This window comes from Tursiops truncatus, chromosome 2 (genome assembly GCF_011762595.2).
Source record: "Tursiops truncatus isolate mTurTru1 chromosome 2, mTurTru1.mat.Y, whole genome shotgun sequence".
Lineage (NCBI taxonomy): Eukaryota > Metazoa > Chordata > Mammalia > Artiodactyla > Delphinidae > Tursiops > Tursiops truncatus.
This window is the reverse complement of record NC_047035.1, coordinates 23,279,041-23,297,498: the sequence shown is the minus strand read 5'-3', so window position 1 is coordinate 23,297,498 and position 18,458 is coordinate 23,279,041. Positions and strand designations below refer to the sequence as shown.

The following is an 18,458-nucleotide window of genomic DNA, read 5'->3' as shown; positions in this document are numbered from 1 at the left end:
CATGGTACATCATCTTGATGTCAAAAGCATGAGTCTTGAGCGAGCTTTTCATATTGTTCGCATAGTACTAATTTCCACTGAGTATAAAAATGCCTTGGTGTTACTGATTTATGAACACTGTACATTCCTTACAATGAAGATGGATCTTAGGGGAAAAGAGAGTGTTTTCAAGATATGGTGAATTTTATTGTAACATGTCGTCAAGTTCAGCTATTTCTCGTGGACAGCGTAGAGAACTTAAGGGCCCTGCAGAGAGGAGGCAACAGGTAGAATGCCCAGCTGCTACCGCCAAAATAACACCAGCACAAATAAAATGATCAGAATTCTGGTCATAATGACAGATGAGCTTTTGTGGAAAACAGAAGCAAAATAAACCTTCTTGAATAATTTATTACTCTAAAAATACATTCATAACATGTCATGGTATGAATTCAGGAAAAAGGTCCCACTACTGCTGGGTTCTGCTGTCAGTGGCTGTAGGGCCACAACAGGCAAACATAACCAAGTACATTTTCACTACCCTGATCACCAGTCCTCCCACTGATAATTTGTTTGGTCCATTCCTTCCTATTGCCTGAAGACATGCATCAAAGTCTGGCAGCTGTAGGCCTGACTCTTCTGTTTATTTTATCTTTAGCTTTCACAACTGCAAAGGAAAGCCTGAGTTTTTAATAAACATCCCAGCACCAGTTTATGAGAGGGAGAATGAGTTAGATAGTGATGTGTTTTTTTCGGAAGGCTTTTTAAGCCAGCTGTGGGTGAGAAGGCCCAATTTGCATTGGAACTGCTAGCTAGAATTCAGGGAAATCCATCTGGTTTAGAGAAGAGTAAAAGAAAGTAAAACAGAATAGAGGATGCAATGCTTCAACAGTTAGTTTACAAACCATTTACTCAACACCTCACGTGGGAATAGCACCGTGCTTGGAGCTACGGAGGTCTGCAAGACAGAAAAGTAGACTGGCCTCCCTTTGCGAGGTGTTTTCAGGCTATTAGAGGCATTGTTCCTTCACTAAACAGTGATTTCCTGAGCTCTTACCAAGTGTCCAGCACTGCTTCAGGTACAGTGGAGAATGAGACAAAGTCTCTGCTCTCATGGAGCTTATATTCCATAAATAAATGGGCATGAAACAGCTAGTAAATACTACACAGAGAATCATGAGGGGACGATCGGTTAGCGAGCAGGTTGTGTACTATGGAAGTCACGGAGGACCTCTCTGAGGAGTAAAATTGGAGGAGAGACCTGAACCGTCAGAAGGAACAAGCCAGGCAAAGAATAAGAAAAGGAGTGTTCTTGGAAGGGAAGCTAGAGAATATGGCCAAAGTCTGAGACATCGTCAGGGGCAGCTGTAGGAGATGAGATGGGAGTGGTAGGCAGCTAGCAGATCACAGGGGACTTTCACAGTGGGTCACGGTACAGAATTTGGGTTTGGAGAATTCTACCTTTGAGGATCTGAAGCAAGACAGTGACTTGATCTGTTTTATATAGTGTACTTTTTAAAGATCACTTTGACTTCATTATGGAGAATGGATTTTAGGGAACCAGAAGTGGAGGTGGGGAGATCGATTGGGAGGCTATTGCAGAGTCCAGGCAAGGAATCATGGTGGCTTACTTTAGGACTTGGGTGATGGCAGTGGGAGAAAGTCAACGTGAGGAATTTGTTTCCAAAGTAGAGTACACAGAACTTCCTGGTACGCTGGATATGTGGAGTTGAGTTGGGGCAGGGGCTCAAATATCATGACTAATTAGGGGCTTGTACACCTGGGTCAAACCCAAAAGATGGGAAACCTAGGAGAGGTACAAGTTTAGGAGGAGAGCAAAGTCCAAAGTTCTCTTTTAGCCATTTTGAATTTAAGGTGCCCCTTAGATACTGAAGTAGAAATGTTGAGTAGACAGTTGGATATAGGAAATTGGAATCTGAGAGGAGGTTTGAACTGCAAATCATAGTCATATAGATGGCAGGTCTTTACAGCCAAGGGGCAGGATAGGATCATCCAGCCTAGGGCCATACCTGGGACCAGCCATGAAATGGAGAGATAAAGGGTCAGAACAGGAAGAGGAAAGTTGGAAAAATCTTGGGCTATTCAAGCTAAAGGAAGAAAGTATTTCAGACAGAGCTTTCATTTCTGACTGGCACACAGGTCATATTTATATGGATAAAATAAATCTTTTATATTACCTACTATCTTGGACTTTAATAGAATTATAAGGACCTAATAGTTTGCAAATAATGAGCCATATGCATTTATTGGTCCTAAAAATCCACAGAGAAGCAAGGTTAAGAAAAGGAGAGCAGTTCCTAAGTTCGTGGCTTTAAGCTCTATTTACACTGCTCTTTCTCTTTGTTTTACTTCATGAAGATATTCGAGGAAGATAACTCTTGATTAAATAAATTAGTGCCAACAAGGATAACTTTTTTGAATCCCACCCACTTCACAAAGCAGAGATCCAAGTGCTGCAAGCTGCTCTATTTTTGTAGTTCAATTCAACAAATATGTACTGAAGACCTGTGGTGTCCCTGCTCTGTATTAGATGGATTAAAAAACACAAGATAATTATAAAGATTCAGCTTGTGCATCAAGGAGTTTATAATATCCTGAGTGAAGAAAGACTTCCTTATACTACTACCTGATTACCATTAAAACAAATGAAAATAAGAATATTAATTCCTGGAAAATTTTTAATGGAATTTTCCCTTTTGTGCATCTTAACCGGTATTAACTCTTTTGGCAGAAAAGAGCTAAAATACTACCTCGACCCTCCATTCCCTCATATCCTCATCTTACCCCACAGTTCTCATGCCTGTTGGGATATGTTTTCCAAGGGAATTTGATGAGAGTTCCACCCTTGTCACCATCCTCTTTGGTCTCTTCAGTAGCACCAAGTAATGCTGAACTCATAGAATATAGCGAATAACATCTTCTTGCATTTGAATTGGATATTTCATAGTTTCCAAAGTAATTTTACTTAAATTTACATACATAGGTGAGCTGGAAGGATGAGTCGTCCTGATTTTATAAATGAGCAAACTGAGACTCCAGGGGTTGGGGTGAGGAGTGAGTGACTTGTCTCAAGTCATGTGGTTTGAGAGGATGGGCTCCTATGAAAACATATCTCAATATGACCTCTTCAGAGCTTAACTCTAACCCACAGAAGAGTGAAACAAAGTAACTGTAAAATTACATACATATATAACAAACATTCACCACAAAAAGATGAACTAATCAAGCTTTAAGAACTTAGCACTATTGGAGGGGTAGGAACAGGGGTTAAAGAGAGGTAGTAATAGTGGCTACTTGGGTTAGGGTTTTTGACTGAGGTTATTATTTGTTTGGTGCTGAAGCAGGTGCTCCAAGCATCCTGATCTCAGTTGTCTGAGAGTCAGCCTTCTCTGAATATGAAACCCTCATAGCTGATGCTGTGGTCAGCTTTGAAGAAAATAGTAACAAACATTTGAAGAGCTCTTTATAATTTATAAACACTTTCAGATTCAAAATCTCAGTTGTGTAAACTTACCCTTTGAGGTAGGTTAATTGACCAGCCATTATAATCACCATATTACACATGAAAAGACAAGCTCAGGGAGATGGACTGACTTTTTCAATGTCCTAACAAGCTAGCATAGTAGGTGGTACAACCAAGACTGGAACTTAGGTCTCCAGACTCTGAAGTTTCTATCCCATGTACTAGATTTCAGGTACAAGGTGAGCCACTTTGGTGATGTAAGATTTTAATGCTTTTATGGAAGCTCTAAGCTAGTGTGGGGTTAAAAAAAAAGCAATTAGTGATATTAATTAATTTATTCATTCATTAGTTCATTCAATAAATGTTTGAGTGATTATTAGTATTCTGGTTGGTAGGAAAAATAAAGATAAAAAGACGCTATTCTTTCCTAAAGTTCTGAGTGTAGCTGAAACTGAGAAGAAAACAAATTAAGTGCAGTGGAGTGTTGGAGCCAGTAATAATCTGTACAGGACGCAGTAGGTTCACAAAAAGGAATGGAGATTTGGGGACAGAATTACAGATACAAGTTAAGGGTTTCGTAAATACATAGGGAAAGAAGTCGTTAATGTAAGGTCCTTCCGTGTGTAAACATTCTATTCTACCAGGTTTGAAAATGCAATACTACCTTTTGTAATGTTTTATCCATTCTTATGAATCTTCTTAAGTATGAAAAGTTCCTCTCAATTGGGCAAGCAGATCACTGATACAGAAATACAGTTCTAAGTATTGGGCTTGATGGTGTTCTGTACTCTTTTCCATCTTGGAGGTTTAGTTTTTCTCTTTCTCCCTATTTACTGTAATTAGGTTTGTAAAATGTTTGGGAACAGATAGTACAAGAACTTACTTGGGACATTTTTGTTCAGCATTAAAAAGAAAATGTTAAATTTTTTATTTAGAGACAAATACCATGTTTGAAGCAGTCTTCACTCTTTCTCTGAGCATCACGCATATCTGAGGAAGAGGTTGTGAGAAGTCAGGGTAAACTCAGGGCTCATTTTGTAACACAAGTGACAGCCATCCTCACATTACTAGGATTTGACATCCAGGCATAGTGTCTCTGGTTTCTTTCTAAGCCAAACCATGATTCAGAACTGAGCCATTGATTCTCTCAGAAGAATCCCTCCCTTCATCCCACAGACGCATAACATATCAATCAATGGAAAGGATTTTGTGTATTTCATGGGAGGGACAGATGATGAAGAGATTAATCTCATATACCTGATGCAAAAATCGTGAAAATTCTCATTAAGTATTTGTTCTCCAGACTCCTTTTTAGCCTTCCCTGATTACAATTTTTTAAGTCTTTCCCTGGTGTTGTACTCTGATTCCCAAGAAGGTTGCCTCTTCCTTCCTCTTTCCAGTACTTTCAATGACAAATTTAAAATATTTAATGTTATGCAAAATAATTCATTTGGACCTTCCTCTTGAACCTCACCTGTGCACACTGAAGACAATGTCCTTATCAAGCCGGGCTCACTCTCCCAGAGAGGTGGGTTTGCACCTTGAGTTCCTTGAGTATTCTTCCAGCTTCTCAGGCACAACCCCAAGCAGTTTAGAAACATATTTCTTTGAAACGAGTGCACTTTCCAAGATGCATTCTGAGTAATTCCATCTTATTGCATTTGATGTTCTTAATAGTCTGATTTTGCATTTAGACAGGGTTATTTGGACATGGTGGGATAAAAATGGTCCCATCAAAATATGCTGTTTCAAGTCAAATTATTGTATTATTTGTTCTCAATGGCAAATACAACCCCAAAGCATTCTTAACACTCAGTAGAGGCATAGATACAGAACCGTGCAGTTATTGGTAATAAAAACCTAGTGTAGATATGTAATGAAAGATGAAAATGAAGTTGTGACCTGCTTATGAGCTACTGGCAATATTATTTTCTATCTTATATTAGAAATCAAATGAGCTTTGTGTATATTAACTGATGGTCGACTTATAAAAATGTGTAGGCACTGATATAGTGTTGTGTTCGCTTCATTTGAAACTGTGGCTTCCATGGATTTAAAAAATACATATTTTATTTGCAAAGTGACAACCATAAATTTTGGTATGTTCACTTGTTTAGCCAGTGATTTCCAGCAAGTAAGTGGTGTCCTACTTGTATGAGTTTTAAGACAGGCAATTTTGATATAGGTAAATTACTCAGCAGAAACCTTAGGAGACTCAAATTGCTGATGTATCTTCCTCAAAACACCTCTTATTTTCCAGGAGTTATGTAGACACGAGACATATCTTATTCTTTATAAGTGTCACACTTAGACCACTTATGGTTCCTACTTTAAAAAAATGCCTATGAAACAAAAAATAGCCCATGTGAATGTTATTAAAACTCACTGTGTCCTACAGAAGTAATTTGATGCCCTTGTGAGGCAATCTGTACATTTGTAGGGTCTTCTCATACAATAAAATTCAATGTTAAAAGTATAATTATTCAAAAAAATTAACTAAATGGCAACAAGGGTTTTTCTTTTCCTGTATTGTTGGGATTTTTTTCCTCCTCCTAAAACCTCCCAGCTGCCCTTTGTGAAGTTCCTAGAATAATGATTAACATTATAAAACCAGAGACTAAAAATCTTGGTACGGACTGACCCATGGGGACACATTACTATAATTATTTTAAAATAAAATAATAAAAGGGGCATCCCATAAGGGACAAAAGTCTGACTCATCCTCACAATTTATTCTGTTTGTCAAAGTCAGCTCCAAAGTTTCTTAGAAGTGGTTGGAATTGGCTCAGAACCAGGGGCTCTCAAGTGTCTTACCTTTGTGGTTCGCCTACCTGGGTTTCCCAGTCCTTGGTTGAACATTAATGTTCTCACGGGGATAAAATATTTCATGTACTTCTTGTGATCTCTTCCAGTAGAGGCTGAGGACACTTCTAAAGCCTCCTTCCCCATGTCCCTTCCACAGTATCTTCACACACACAAACACAGTTTGTCTCTTTTTTCCTTTTCTCAAGGTTTAATCGAGCATTTTGTTTCCCAAATGGTCTCTAAAAGACTGGCCGTTTCCCCCAATGTCCTTCAAATAAGCCGCACTCATTTCCTGACTATCCTGTAGTTAGTTTACTGATGCTATGCCACTATGCTCTTGAGAGTGGAGGAGTGGAGGGGGTTTTGCCTCTATTACCTAAAAAAAGCTGTCCATTTATCAGGTACATTTAATTACCACAGTTGTCACCCATGTACCCTGTCAATTTGGCCAAGCCCAAGAACATGTATATGGAGCAGTATTAATTATAACCCCTCTATGTCTTACAAAATTTACCTTCTGAGGCTATGAATGAATATGGGCTAAGTTTCCTAGAGCAGAACCCATGAACTCATGTGTATTTTTACCTCAATTCCTGCCACTACAGGCTCTACTTCAAGCCCCAACACACGTACACATATACATGCACATGCTTATAAGAATGTAATTGGCAAAAGGCCTTGGGATGACCTTTGCCCCTACTGGAAAGGCATGAAACTAAATCCAGTACCATTCTCCTACTCTCAAATTGGTTTTGTCTTGCTGACCTCTTCCCAACCCTAACTTGCTGGTCTGTTTTCCTATTTTCCCTAAATGCAACTTACTTTAAGCATGTATTAACTTGGTTAACATTCCTGCAGTTAAAGGATAATAGACAATTACCCATTTGTCAGTCTGAGCCTCTTTCTTCTCTCTCAAATGTCTACTTATGACGTACATCCAGACTGCACGCCCTTTTTATTTGTTTTTGAGAAGCAAAACCAAAAAAAAAAAACATTTTTAAAGAAAATGCAAAATTTCTTTTTAAAGAAAATGCAAAATTTGTTTTTAATGTTGGCTGCCAGCAAAAGGGGAATCAATAAGTCAGAAAATACAAAACAACAAAAAAAGTGTCCCCTGACTGCTCTGTCTGTGCCTCCTCAGCGTGTGCATCTGGTTGTTCATCTCTGAAAGTGTATGAAATACTCTTTTCTTTAAATTATTTTTCGTTCTTTGCTCCCTTCTTGTTTGGGAATTAAGTGCTTTTTGTATTATATATATCTATCTGTATATATATCAGTGTGTTTCTTTTTAATTGCTAGATCTTTATCTTTAGATTTGGTTTTATCCAAAACTATGACAAAAAAAAGTTATGAATTGTTTTCTGCAACTTTCCCCCACTCCCTCTTTAAATGTGGAACAACTTCAGCTGCAGAATCCCCACATCCACATCTTTCTAATAAACCCAGTCTCACTAGAATCACTTGCACCATGGGTGGCATGGGGAAGACAGGTGATGTCATTCAGAAAGTACCCTTTCTATATAAGGAAGTCATGAATGAGCCAGCCAGTGGGCTCCCTATACAGCTTTGTCTTTCGATTTGAAGCTCTCCACCCCCTCCCCTAACTCTAGATGGGGCTGTGTGCCTGCCGATGAAGTTGTTCAACTTGAATGCATAAATCTAGTCTCCTTGTTTTTGCTTTTAACCTTTTGATCATTATTATAAGTATTACTATTATTATTTTATGTATTTTGGCTACTTTTAGTAGGGACAAAAGTTTAACTGTTTTTATTATTTAAAAATCTTTAATGAAACTGTAATGATTTTTGGAGTAATTGCATGTTGAAGTAGTTGCAGCTTAGGGCGTGTGAGATTGTCAGTGTTAGAGTTCTGTTCTTTATTTCTGTAGATGGGCATGTGTAGGCTCATTTGTTTTTGTATATTGCCCATCCCTTCCTTACAGCCAGAAGCTCTAATGCAGCTAGATCACTCCGTGCCGCCCTTACATGGACATGGCGACTCACTTACACATTTACTCCCATCATCTTCATCTCTTGTGTAGTACACTCATAGATATGACCCTACCCTTTCTGCATCTTTCCTTCCCATACCCCTCCTTTCTTCAGCATTGTTCAAACTTATGTGCTGTCATCCATCCCCTTCAATTAAAGAAAGTCTAAAACTTGTCAAAAAGACAAAAAAAAATAAAATTAAATATATATCCGAGAACCTATAATAATGCAGAAATTCATTCAAAACGCTCGAGATTTTTTTAAAGGCAAATTATAAAATTAAACAGGTTTTTAAAATTTTTTTTTTAAATCATTGCAATCAGAATAATTTCAGATTCAAAACTGATGCCCTCCCAAGCCCCTCAAAGTAAGAAATTTGTTAAAGTGCAGATTTTTTTTTCTTTTCATGTTATGTGGTGTGGATGTATGTGTTGTTGCCTCCCTGTATCATCCTCTGTTGTAAATTATTATATTTGAAAAATTAGACATTTTGCTCAAAAGTTTTTAAAGAAATGACAACAAAAAAGCAAGTTACAAGAATGTGGCAATTCTATTTGTCCAAGAGCATTCTTACACAACTTTCTTTTGTAAATTTTTCTTTCATGCCAAAAAACATGCGGGCAATTTGTTGATGTAAGTTGACTATAAATTAATACAATATGCTTTTTTTAAGTTAATTATTTTGTCTATATGGAAATGATTTCTTTATTTTTCCTAAAACAGCCTCTATTTTTTATTTGCTTTTACTTTTCTTTTCTGTCCTTATGTTGTGAATGCCTTGTTGATGTTATTTGCTCTCTTTCCCTCTAGTTTACTTTGAACCTGAAGTTGATTTTTTTTTCTACTATGTGATTTTGAAGACAACATTAAACATTTTATTTCATTTGTGTCTATTTGCTTAATTTTCACTGTTATATTTTGTGCTGAATTGCTTCTAATGATCAATGTGAATTCTACTCTTGGTAGAAGGGTGTGGGTAAATTGTTCTTACCATCCAAAGGAAGCCGGCCTCTTTGCCTGAACCAACTTTTAAAGCCTTGAAAGCAATGGTAGGCTCTACAGTGGGATATGAAATTGGATACAACCTACAGGAGGCCTGTACTCCAGAAGAAAGTTAGTTGAGTTAACTGCAAATGTTATCAGTGGTAATACATCCTAATTTAACTCCTTAGAAAGCATTTGGGGAAATCAGTCCTTTATTTTATTTTCCTTCAGCAAAGGGGAAATAAGGTACTCTCAAGTGACTATGGTAGAGTTTGGTTATCCAGGATTAAACTATCACCATCACTACTACAAAATCACTTCTACTGAGAATAGAGAAAGCACCCCAGAGTTTAGAGTATTGTCCTATGATAATGATGCCTTCCAAAGTATAAAACTAACTACTGGTGAAAGCACACCCGCACACAGTAGGCACCCAAATCTCTCTCTCTCTCTTTCTCTTTTTCCTCTTCCATTTCTATTAATATTTGCCATTTCTCTCAAGGATTTAAACTGGTAAGATTTAAAAGGATCCTAAGATTCTACCCACAAGAAACATGATGATTTTCACATCTAAAGTTTTATTTAGGAAACATCTCAGGTAGGTATTGGCATTTTGTATGACTCTACGGTGAGAACACTCCTTGACCTTAAAGGTATTTGGTCAGTGTTGCCTTATCACTTCAGGAAACAAAAGATCAGCAAGAAGTGCTGTATAATTTTTAAATAAAGAGATTACTTGCTTCACTTTAGTTTTAGGTATTAGTATTACTGTTAAAGAAATGTCAGACTGAAGAGTGGATAAGGGATATGTTTCCAGCCCAGCAGCTTCAATGAATGCACTTTATCTGCCTCAGTTTATATGATTTTGTATTGTTTGACATGTTGGATGATATTTTAGGTTTAAAACTAAGAATTTCCTAAATGGACTATTTTAGCTAATTGAATTGAAAGCTTTTATTTGTGTTGACGATGCTACCCATAAGTCCATTTGATATAAGGCTTATCATTTATTTTAAATGCAAGCTCTTGGGCTTATTATAAATCATTCTTCAAACTCTGCATTTAAAATAGCCTTAACAATCTAGATCCTATATTATTATACCTCAGCATACGACTACTACATAAAAAAAGGTCAGAAAAAAGTCATCAATGATTTCAGTGTTTATAGGCCCAAAATATTAGTAGAAATGATACTAGAAACTAGAATTTTGGAGTAGCAGTTTCTGTGCTAAATACTTAACATGCATTATAATTAACATTAACATGCATTATTCTTATTCACATTGGTGGCTTGAGATAGGCTGTGTTATTATTCCCATTGTACAGAGATTTTAATAAACTTGACCAACTCGTGGCTAGTAAGCCACAGAACTGTGATGCTAGCCTGCCTCTGAGTGACTTCAGAGGCAAAGCTTTTAACCAATAGGCAGATGAAAAACTCCACTAGACATTCCTTCTTTTACAATGTATAATGACATCAAGGGACTATAGCTCATCTTACCTGGGTGTATATTGAAAAAATAGAATCTGTAGCCTTTCAGACTCAAACCCATTTCAGATAAACTAGGGGAAAATGTCCTACCTGGAGATTTTCATCTCATTAAAATGCTCTTAAAAAGTTAAGCCCCTTTGAGATACTTGAGTTTTTCTGCTGTCTTCTCCCCAGGGACTGGCCGTGCCTGTCTGTGACTATTTTTTCTGAGGCTGGATGCAGAACAGTTTCATGGTTCCAAGCTTCCAGATATTGATGTGTTGCAAGTACACACTTCCGTGGCACCAAATAACTAAACGAATATCATTCAATAACTAATTTTGTGGGGAAAAAGATGATTTCTCCCCATTGTATGTTAGTTTCCCAGCAGAGAATGAGAAAAATGCAAATAAGAGATGAGGTAAAGAACCTAAATATAGATAAAAGAAATTCAAGGAATCGGAGCACGGTGTCCTCTCCCAGAGTCTCACTCTTCAGTGTCATTGTTTTTTGTATTTTTGTGACTTCCTCCACTCAGATATCTCCAGAGAGGCAAAGGTTGGAGCCATATTGAAACTTTGTGCTGCTTTTCTTGCTTTTTCATATGACCCACTACACCACCATCACCTACAGCATTCTCACAGTTCAGAAGTGTTCTATTAAATTTTTAATATACTGTCTTTTTGGATGGCAGAGAGCCCCTTTTGCTGAATATCAGCCCTAGACACATGAATTATATATCTATAAATACACTCATAAAACAAAAAAGCAGGGCAGCCTTCAGGGCTAAAATAGACCTTTTATATCCCTAGTGATCTCTCTGGTTTAAAGAAAAGCACAACCCTGTCAAAAAAGGGTATATATTCCTGATTTAAAATGCTAACTTTAAGGAATATGGATAGTTCTTATTCCAAACCAAAGAAGAATTCTGGGGATGGAATAGGAAATTAGAGTTGTGATGGATTACAGGTTTTGTATTACTCTGCCTGCAACCCCTTATGACTTTAAGCTTGTTGCTTCTATGAATACTTTCATAAGCATAGACATCTGGTAGATCACTGATTTCACGGTCTTCGGGCAGTGAAAAAAAAATTATCAGCTGCTCCAACATTTCTGAGGAAACTCACTTTAGATTAATACAAATAAACATGAAATCTTAAATAGCCTTCTGCAATCTAAGTCATTTCTAGTAAGGATCTAATGGTGGGAGAAACACATCCTTCACCTCCTTATCTCAAATGATGTGTGCCCTTGGACCTCCTAGGACACTAGAATCATCTTAAATCTTAACTATGGAATTTGATATTAAAATGGACTATACACCCCAACTCACATACTTGTCCCAGGCATCTTCCACGTTTATAGTTACCCAAAAATTTCCCCCTACTTTCATTTTAATTCCCCTTTGTAATACCAACCCCTACATCCCAGTGGACTCCCTTTTAAATTAAAGACATTTTTCCAATTCCTTGAGATGCCAGGAGAGGGGAGCTATGAAAGTTCCTATGATTTCATTGATTAAATACTACCAGGATTTGGGCTCAAATGTCCCTGACAGGGGCATCATTTATCATTTTTATCACTGCTACTAGGATTAATAACAAAATGACAAAGAAATTGAAGATTAGCAGTTTTAACAGAGTCTGTTATTTAAACTCTGCAACAGCATACCCATCATTTTAGTTTGGAAATAAGCTCTTACCATTTCACTTAAAGGCTCACCAACCTTTTAGAAGCTCTTTGTAAATTAGTGAGCTTCAAGACCCTCTTTTCATTCCCTTATCAAAAGGATGATTTTCACTTTTTTTTTTTTTTTTTTTTCTGCTCCAAGAGAGATACTCACATTAGGGTGTTGAATGAGAAGCGAATAGCAAAGGAAAGTGGAAGTGATTCAACTGCAGAATGAGCAGTTTGTAGATTTTGTAGAGTTTTAACAACAAAGACACAGTGGAAGCTTTAGCTGGGATTAAAAAGACAAGGGGGTAAAAAAAAAAAGCAAATGTAAGACTCCAGTTTGGTGTCATAGATGGTAGACTAAAATTGCAAATGAATGCCACTCTGTAATCATGAAGACAGTGATATTAATCTCACTTAAAGGGACACTAGCATCCTACTTAACCATTTGCCTTTATATTTAATTATTTGTTTCAGGACTTTGCCTCCCAACAAATCCGTCATTCCTTGTCCTTTATCCCACTTTACTCTCCACTTAATAAACAATGGGTTGATTTTTATCCTTGCCCTAAAAAGCAAATGACTCTCGGTATTTGTTCCAGAAAAGAACACCCATTCTAGGTGAGATGGGTACAAAAACCCTGTCTTGTTCTCTAAAGGGAAGTAAAATCATCCCTGAGCGATCCCTAGGGAACCTTTAACAGACTGCATGAGGCTTCACTCCTCTCTCCTCACTGCTCTTTTCTTACTCAGACACTGCCTTCTTCCACATATCATCTTAAATATAACACTCAGGGCCTCCCTACCGGAAGAATAAGAAGAAAAGGTAACTCAGGGTTAGTTTTAGGACTGGCTTACCTTTAGGGACCTGTGTTCCAAATCCCATTTATAAAACTTAGCAAAAGTATGTAAATTATGCATTAACTAAGTTGCAAGATATATGAATTACATATCTTCACAATGTAAAAAAAATAGGCATGCTTGTCCAGGAAAGCAAGTCTGAAGCTTTGTCAAATCTGCAAAAATCGGTTTGCTCAATAGTTTCAAACTCTGAGCACTAGAAGAGAAGCTTGGGGCTTAAAGCACAGACTAAAATATCATCTTGAGAGTCTCAGAAAGATTCTTGTTTTATTTCCCCACATGTGCTAACATCATCAGGTAGGCCGGGGATGACTGTACTGTGCTCTCTTGTCCCTTCCCCTTCCTTAAGATACACATTACGTACATCGTTGCCACGCTCCCCAACTCAGTTTCTCTCTGCAGAGCATAAAAGCTTCCGATGTGGTGCAAGCAGTTCTTCTCTGGTGCTCTGAAGGTGTGCAGTAGCTTTCTTTTCAGGAGGCTTTTTCTTAGCACACCTGAAACCTGGACAGTTTAGATGCAGCAGGTCAGAAAGAAGACTTCAACCCTAATATCGTATTATCATCTCAACTGTCTGACTAACTGGGTCAGGGACATATCATGCCATCCCTGCTAGAGGATTTTTAAAAACAATAGTTGGAATAATTTTTAAAATAAATTTAATGAAGAGACATGAACTGTGAGTTCTTGATTCTTTCTCTGTTTGAAAATAACACTGTAAAGAAACACAGGAGAGACTGAAGACTTATTATCTTGCTTACATACATGAATAATAAGCTTGGCCCTACAATTAGGTGAGTAACACCCACCACAGAATATTTGTGGTGACCATAATTTGCAGGGCACTATGATTTAGTGAACTATTCTGAACTTCCTTTCCTGACCTAGTCCTCATATGTTTATAAGTGCAATAACTAGGGTCTGTGGGTAAACCGAGAAATATCTGCCATTCTAAGAAATAAAAGGAATCCAAATTGGAAAAAGGAATCACTGATTTTAAAAACTACTTTGCTATCTCTACATTTCTGAATCTAAAAGTAAGTTTCCAGTAAGTCATGGATATGTAGGCTGGGTATTCTTAAAATCTAGTGTCTGCTCAGTATATATTACATATAGCATAAAAGCAATATATAAATATAATACTAGACCAATGCAAAACAAGTTGTTGTTTTATAGTCAGGGGAATTTCTGGAAAAGCATAATCAAGATGGGCTTGTTAGATGAACATTTTCAACCTACTGTAAGTTTCCCTTACTTAGCATATAGTAAATGAAGACTGCACGTGATAAATGTGAAATAAAAGGTAGTAACTTAAAATACTAAAGATGAGCTCTTTTATATTCCTTAATCTTGATCTCAGTGACATGGAAAATATGTCATTCTCATCCTAATGGGAGCAAATAAGTAGAAACCCAAGAAAAAAAGAAGGAAATGCTATGGCTCACAGATTAATCACATGCATATGTGCATGTACGTACACACACACACACACACACACACACACACACACACACACACAATTTTCATGGTCAGTATTTGCAACAGTATAGGTGAAGGTCATTGTCCCGTAAGCAGATCCTGGAAAAAGCCTATTTGAATTCTATCTAAATAATTACTTGAGAGTATCTTTAAAAATCTAAGCCCCCCGGAGCAGCTGGGCCCGTGAGCCATGACTGCTGAGCCTGCGCGTCCGGAGCCTGTGCTCCGCAACGGGAGAGGCCACAACAGTGAGAGGGCCGCATACCGCAAAAAAAAAAAAATCTAAGCCCCCAATCTAAGGATTTCAGGTTTTGATGGCAAGAGGCATATAATGAGCTAGAAGTATAGCCCAATAATCAGCCTAGAAGTAGAGAGGGTCCGTATGTGGATCCAAGTCATTTTATTATAATTTCTGAGGTGTAACCTATGAACTATACATGCATTCATTGAGTGTGGCTGTGAATTGTTTTTCTACAAATATACTAATTCTGTTTTTCTTTTTCTTTTCAATCCCAGGAGGTGAATTAGTTATCCCTCTTCTTGTAGAAGACCCTTTAGCTACCCCTCCTATTGCTACTCGTGCACCTTCCATTACACTCCCCCCTACCTTTCGCCCCCTCCTCACCATTATTGAGACCACCAAAGATTCCCTGTCCATGACCTCTGAGGCGGGGTTACCTTGCTTGTCGGACCAAGGCAGCGATGGTTGTGATGATGATGGCTTGGTGATATCTGGGTATGGCTCAGGGGAAACCTTTGACTCTAACCTGCCCCCTACTGATGATGAAGATTTTTACACCACCTTCTCCTTGGTAACAGATAAGAGTCTTTCCACTTCAATCTTCGAAGGTGGCTACAAAGCACATGCGCCCAAGTGGGAATCCAAGGACTTTAGACCTAACAAAGTCTCCGAAACTAGTAGGACTACTACCACATCTTTGTCCCCTGAGCTGATCCGCTTCACAGCTTCCTCCTCGTCTGGGATGGTGCCCAAATTGCCAGCTGGCAAAATGAATAACCGTGATCTCAAACCCCAGCCTGATATAGTCTTGCTTCCGTTGCCCACTGCCTATGAGCTAGACAGCACCAAACTGAAGAGCCCACTAATTACTTCCCCCATGTTCCGTAATGTGCCCACAGCAAACCCCACGGAGCCGGGAGTCAGACGGGTTCCGGGGGCCTCAGAGGTGATCCGGGAGTCGAGCAGTACAACAGGGATGGTCGTCGGCATTGTGGCTGCTGCCGCCCTCTGCATCTTGATCCTCCTGTATGCCATGTACAAGTACAGGAACAGGGACGAGGGGTCCTATCAAGTGGACGAGACGCGGAACTACATCAGCAACTCGGCGCAGAGCAATGGCACGCTCCTCAAGGAGAAGCAGCAGAGCTCGAAGAGCGGCCACAAGAAACAGAAAAACAAGGACAAAGAGTATTATGTGTAAACACGACACCGCTAACGCTACGCGAATTTAAAACACAGGATTATTTCTATATAAATATATAAATACTTGGAAAATGAGATTTCACAGATGTCAGAACTGTTCTAACTATGAGATGGGGTATACCATGACTATGGTGGGGAAAATCATTTTTAAAAGAACACACACAAAGATGTACCTACCTATAAGATTCAGCCATGGCTGCTTTGATTCAGTCACTGCTCGGAGACAGTTCTTTCTGCCCTGCTGTGTCGTAAAGCACACACTCTGCCCTTTGGAGCGAGCAGATGGCTCCCCCCCACTTTCGTGGACTTGGAAGCTTCCTTCTCTTTAGGACCTTTCATCCAAGGTAGAAGACTTCATGGCTTACTTGTTCCATAACTCCAAGTGAGTCTGTAATAATGTTTGTGAAGCTTGACTGTAATAATGTTTTTTTTTTTTTGGTTTAATTATGTAAAAAACGAAAACAAAAAAAAAAAGAAAAGAAAAAGTTAAAAACAAAAACAGAAACAAAAAAAAACCCACCCTTATCTGGGTCTGGCCAGTGTGTGCGTAACTTTTCAAGATCTGAGGGGAAAAAATGGCTTTTGGGTATTTGTTTAATTTTTGAGACTAACTGGACATAAGTTAAGAAGAAGAAAAAAAAAATCTCAGAAAACAGAAGAGAGACTATTGCCATATGAACTCAAAAGCTACCATGGTGTCCACTCTACATATCAGGTTGTGGCGTTTCTAGAATCTGTTGTCTATTTCCTATGCGATGCTTTGCTGAACACATAGCAAAATCATGGGATGGATGATAATATTGATTTGAAAAGCTGGTTCCTCAGGATCGAATTCCAGAATTTGCCACCCAAACCCTGAACAGATGGGGTTAGGGCTGGTTTTATCAGAGCTATTGGCTTTACTTAACAATATTGTTCCTGTCCATGAGCCCAGCCAAATTGTGGTAAAGGAGAAAGCCCCTTTCTCCTCTAAAACAGAGCCTTTCCTAGGGAAGGGGAACGGGGGTGGGCTGGATCTGTGACTGATCGAAATGCATGCAAATATAAAAGAAAAGACAATACAAGAAGTCTGTTAAAGAATCAAAACAGACAATAGGTGAGTTCAACTTGTGATGGAACCACAAAAGGTCACACAAGCCAAACATGGCATGACGGAGTGCAGAATTCATAGTTCTTTCCCCGCCCCCAACATGAGAATGTTTTTCCTAGTGATTTAATTTTGCAGCCTGACATTTATGGATAACTCTATCCTTCCATTTGCTCACGTCTCCCTTCACCCATCTTTTCTAAAAATAATAAATGAATAAAGCTGCTGTGACACACAAAAAATGGAATTTAATAGTATAATATATATAAATAAATATATATACAGATATATTTATCATGGTATGTTTGATGGGATGACTGAAACAGGAAAACTGTTAAAATCTTGAAGTGGAATGAGAATGTTGTTTTAAAAGAAAATAACAAAATGACAAAAAAGTAAACCTTAAAATGTGAAGTGTGAGTTTAATTTTGTCACAGTTAACTGTGTCAAAGAGAATAAAAAATCTTCTCAGATTTTGTTTACATATTTTATTACATTTTTGCTGGTATAATTCCTTAGCCACCTGTGTACATACTGCTTTGAGAACTGTTCTTTCCTTTCTATTTGTTTATTTCAGTTTGTTTGGTTTATGTTCCAGTTGTCTTTCTTTATGAAAAGAGGAAATGATGTACAGAAAAACAATAAACTTGTTGTGTGGCCATACCTATCCCAAAAGCAAGAGACAAAGCAAGACAAATATTCACACAAAAATGAAATGTGTTCTCTGGAGGGTCAGATACATACAGTTTCTTTTGTACAGATGAAAATCAATCAGCTGTTTAGATTTAGAAATCTACTCTTGCTGGTTTTTGTAAGTTGCATGAATATTTGACTTTGAAAAAGTATCTTAAAGACGTGGGGCAAACGCAATCTAAACAATGGTAGCCTTTACTAATATGTATGGAAAGAGGTGTTCTTCATTACCTGATATTTCAATGTGTTAAGAGTTTTGGATTATTTTGTTGTCATTGAAAAAGACAGGATTATAAAGAGATATCAAAGCACGATTTAGATAACCTAAATGGCCCAACCTATATGAAGTTGATTATATCTCGATGTCTGTAAAAGATTGCTGTTCTTGGAGTCTTGAGGTCTTGTGAACTGATTTCCTGCTTTCTTTCTTTACATTTTTTATTTGAGCAAAAATACATTTATTATATTCCTTTTAGTGTAAGTTTCTATTTGGACAATTTTATGGG

The 18,458-nt window shown here is 37.9% G+C and overlaps 1 protein-coding gene across 27 annotated transcripts in view; it reads left to right on the top strand.

The window, feature by feature from the left end:
- Positions 1–16,170, top strand: part of NRXN3 (neurexin 3) — a 1,624,030-nt gene extending 1,607,860 nt beyond the window's left edge. For 22 of the 27 annotated variants that reach the window (XM_019920055.3, XM_019920041.3, XM_019920046.3 and 19 more), the window contains one exon: positions 15,869–16,170. In XM_019920055.3, coding sequence (XP_019775614.2) covers positions 15,869–16,170 — 302 coding nt within the window. Of the gene's footprint in view, positions 1–15,244 lie in introns of all 27 variants that reach the window. The other 5 variants (XM_019919960.3, XM_019919954.3, XM_033850762.2 and 2 more) reach the window with 3 other exon arrangements.
- The last annotated feature ends 2,288 nt before the right edge of the window (positions 16,171–18,458 follow it).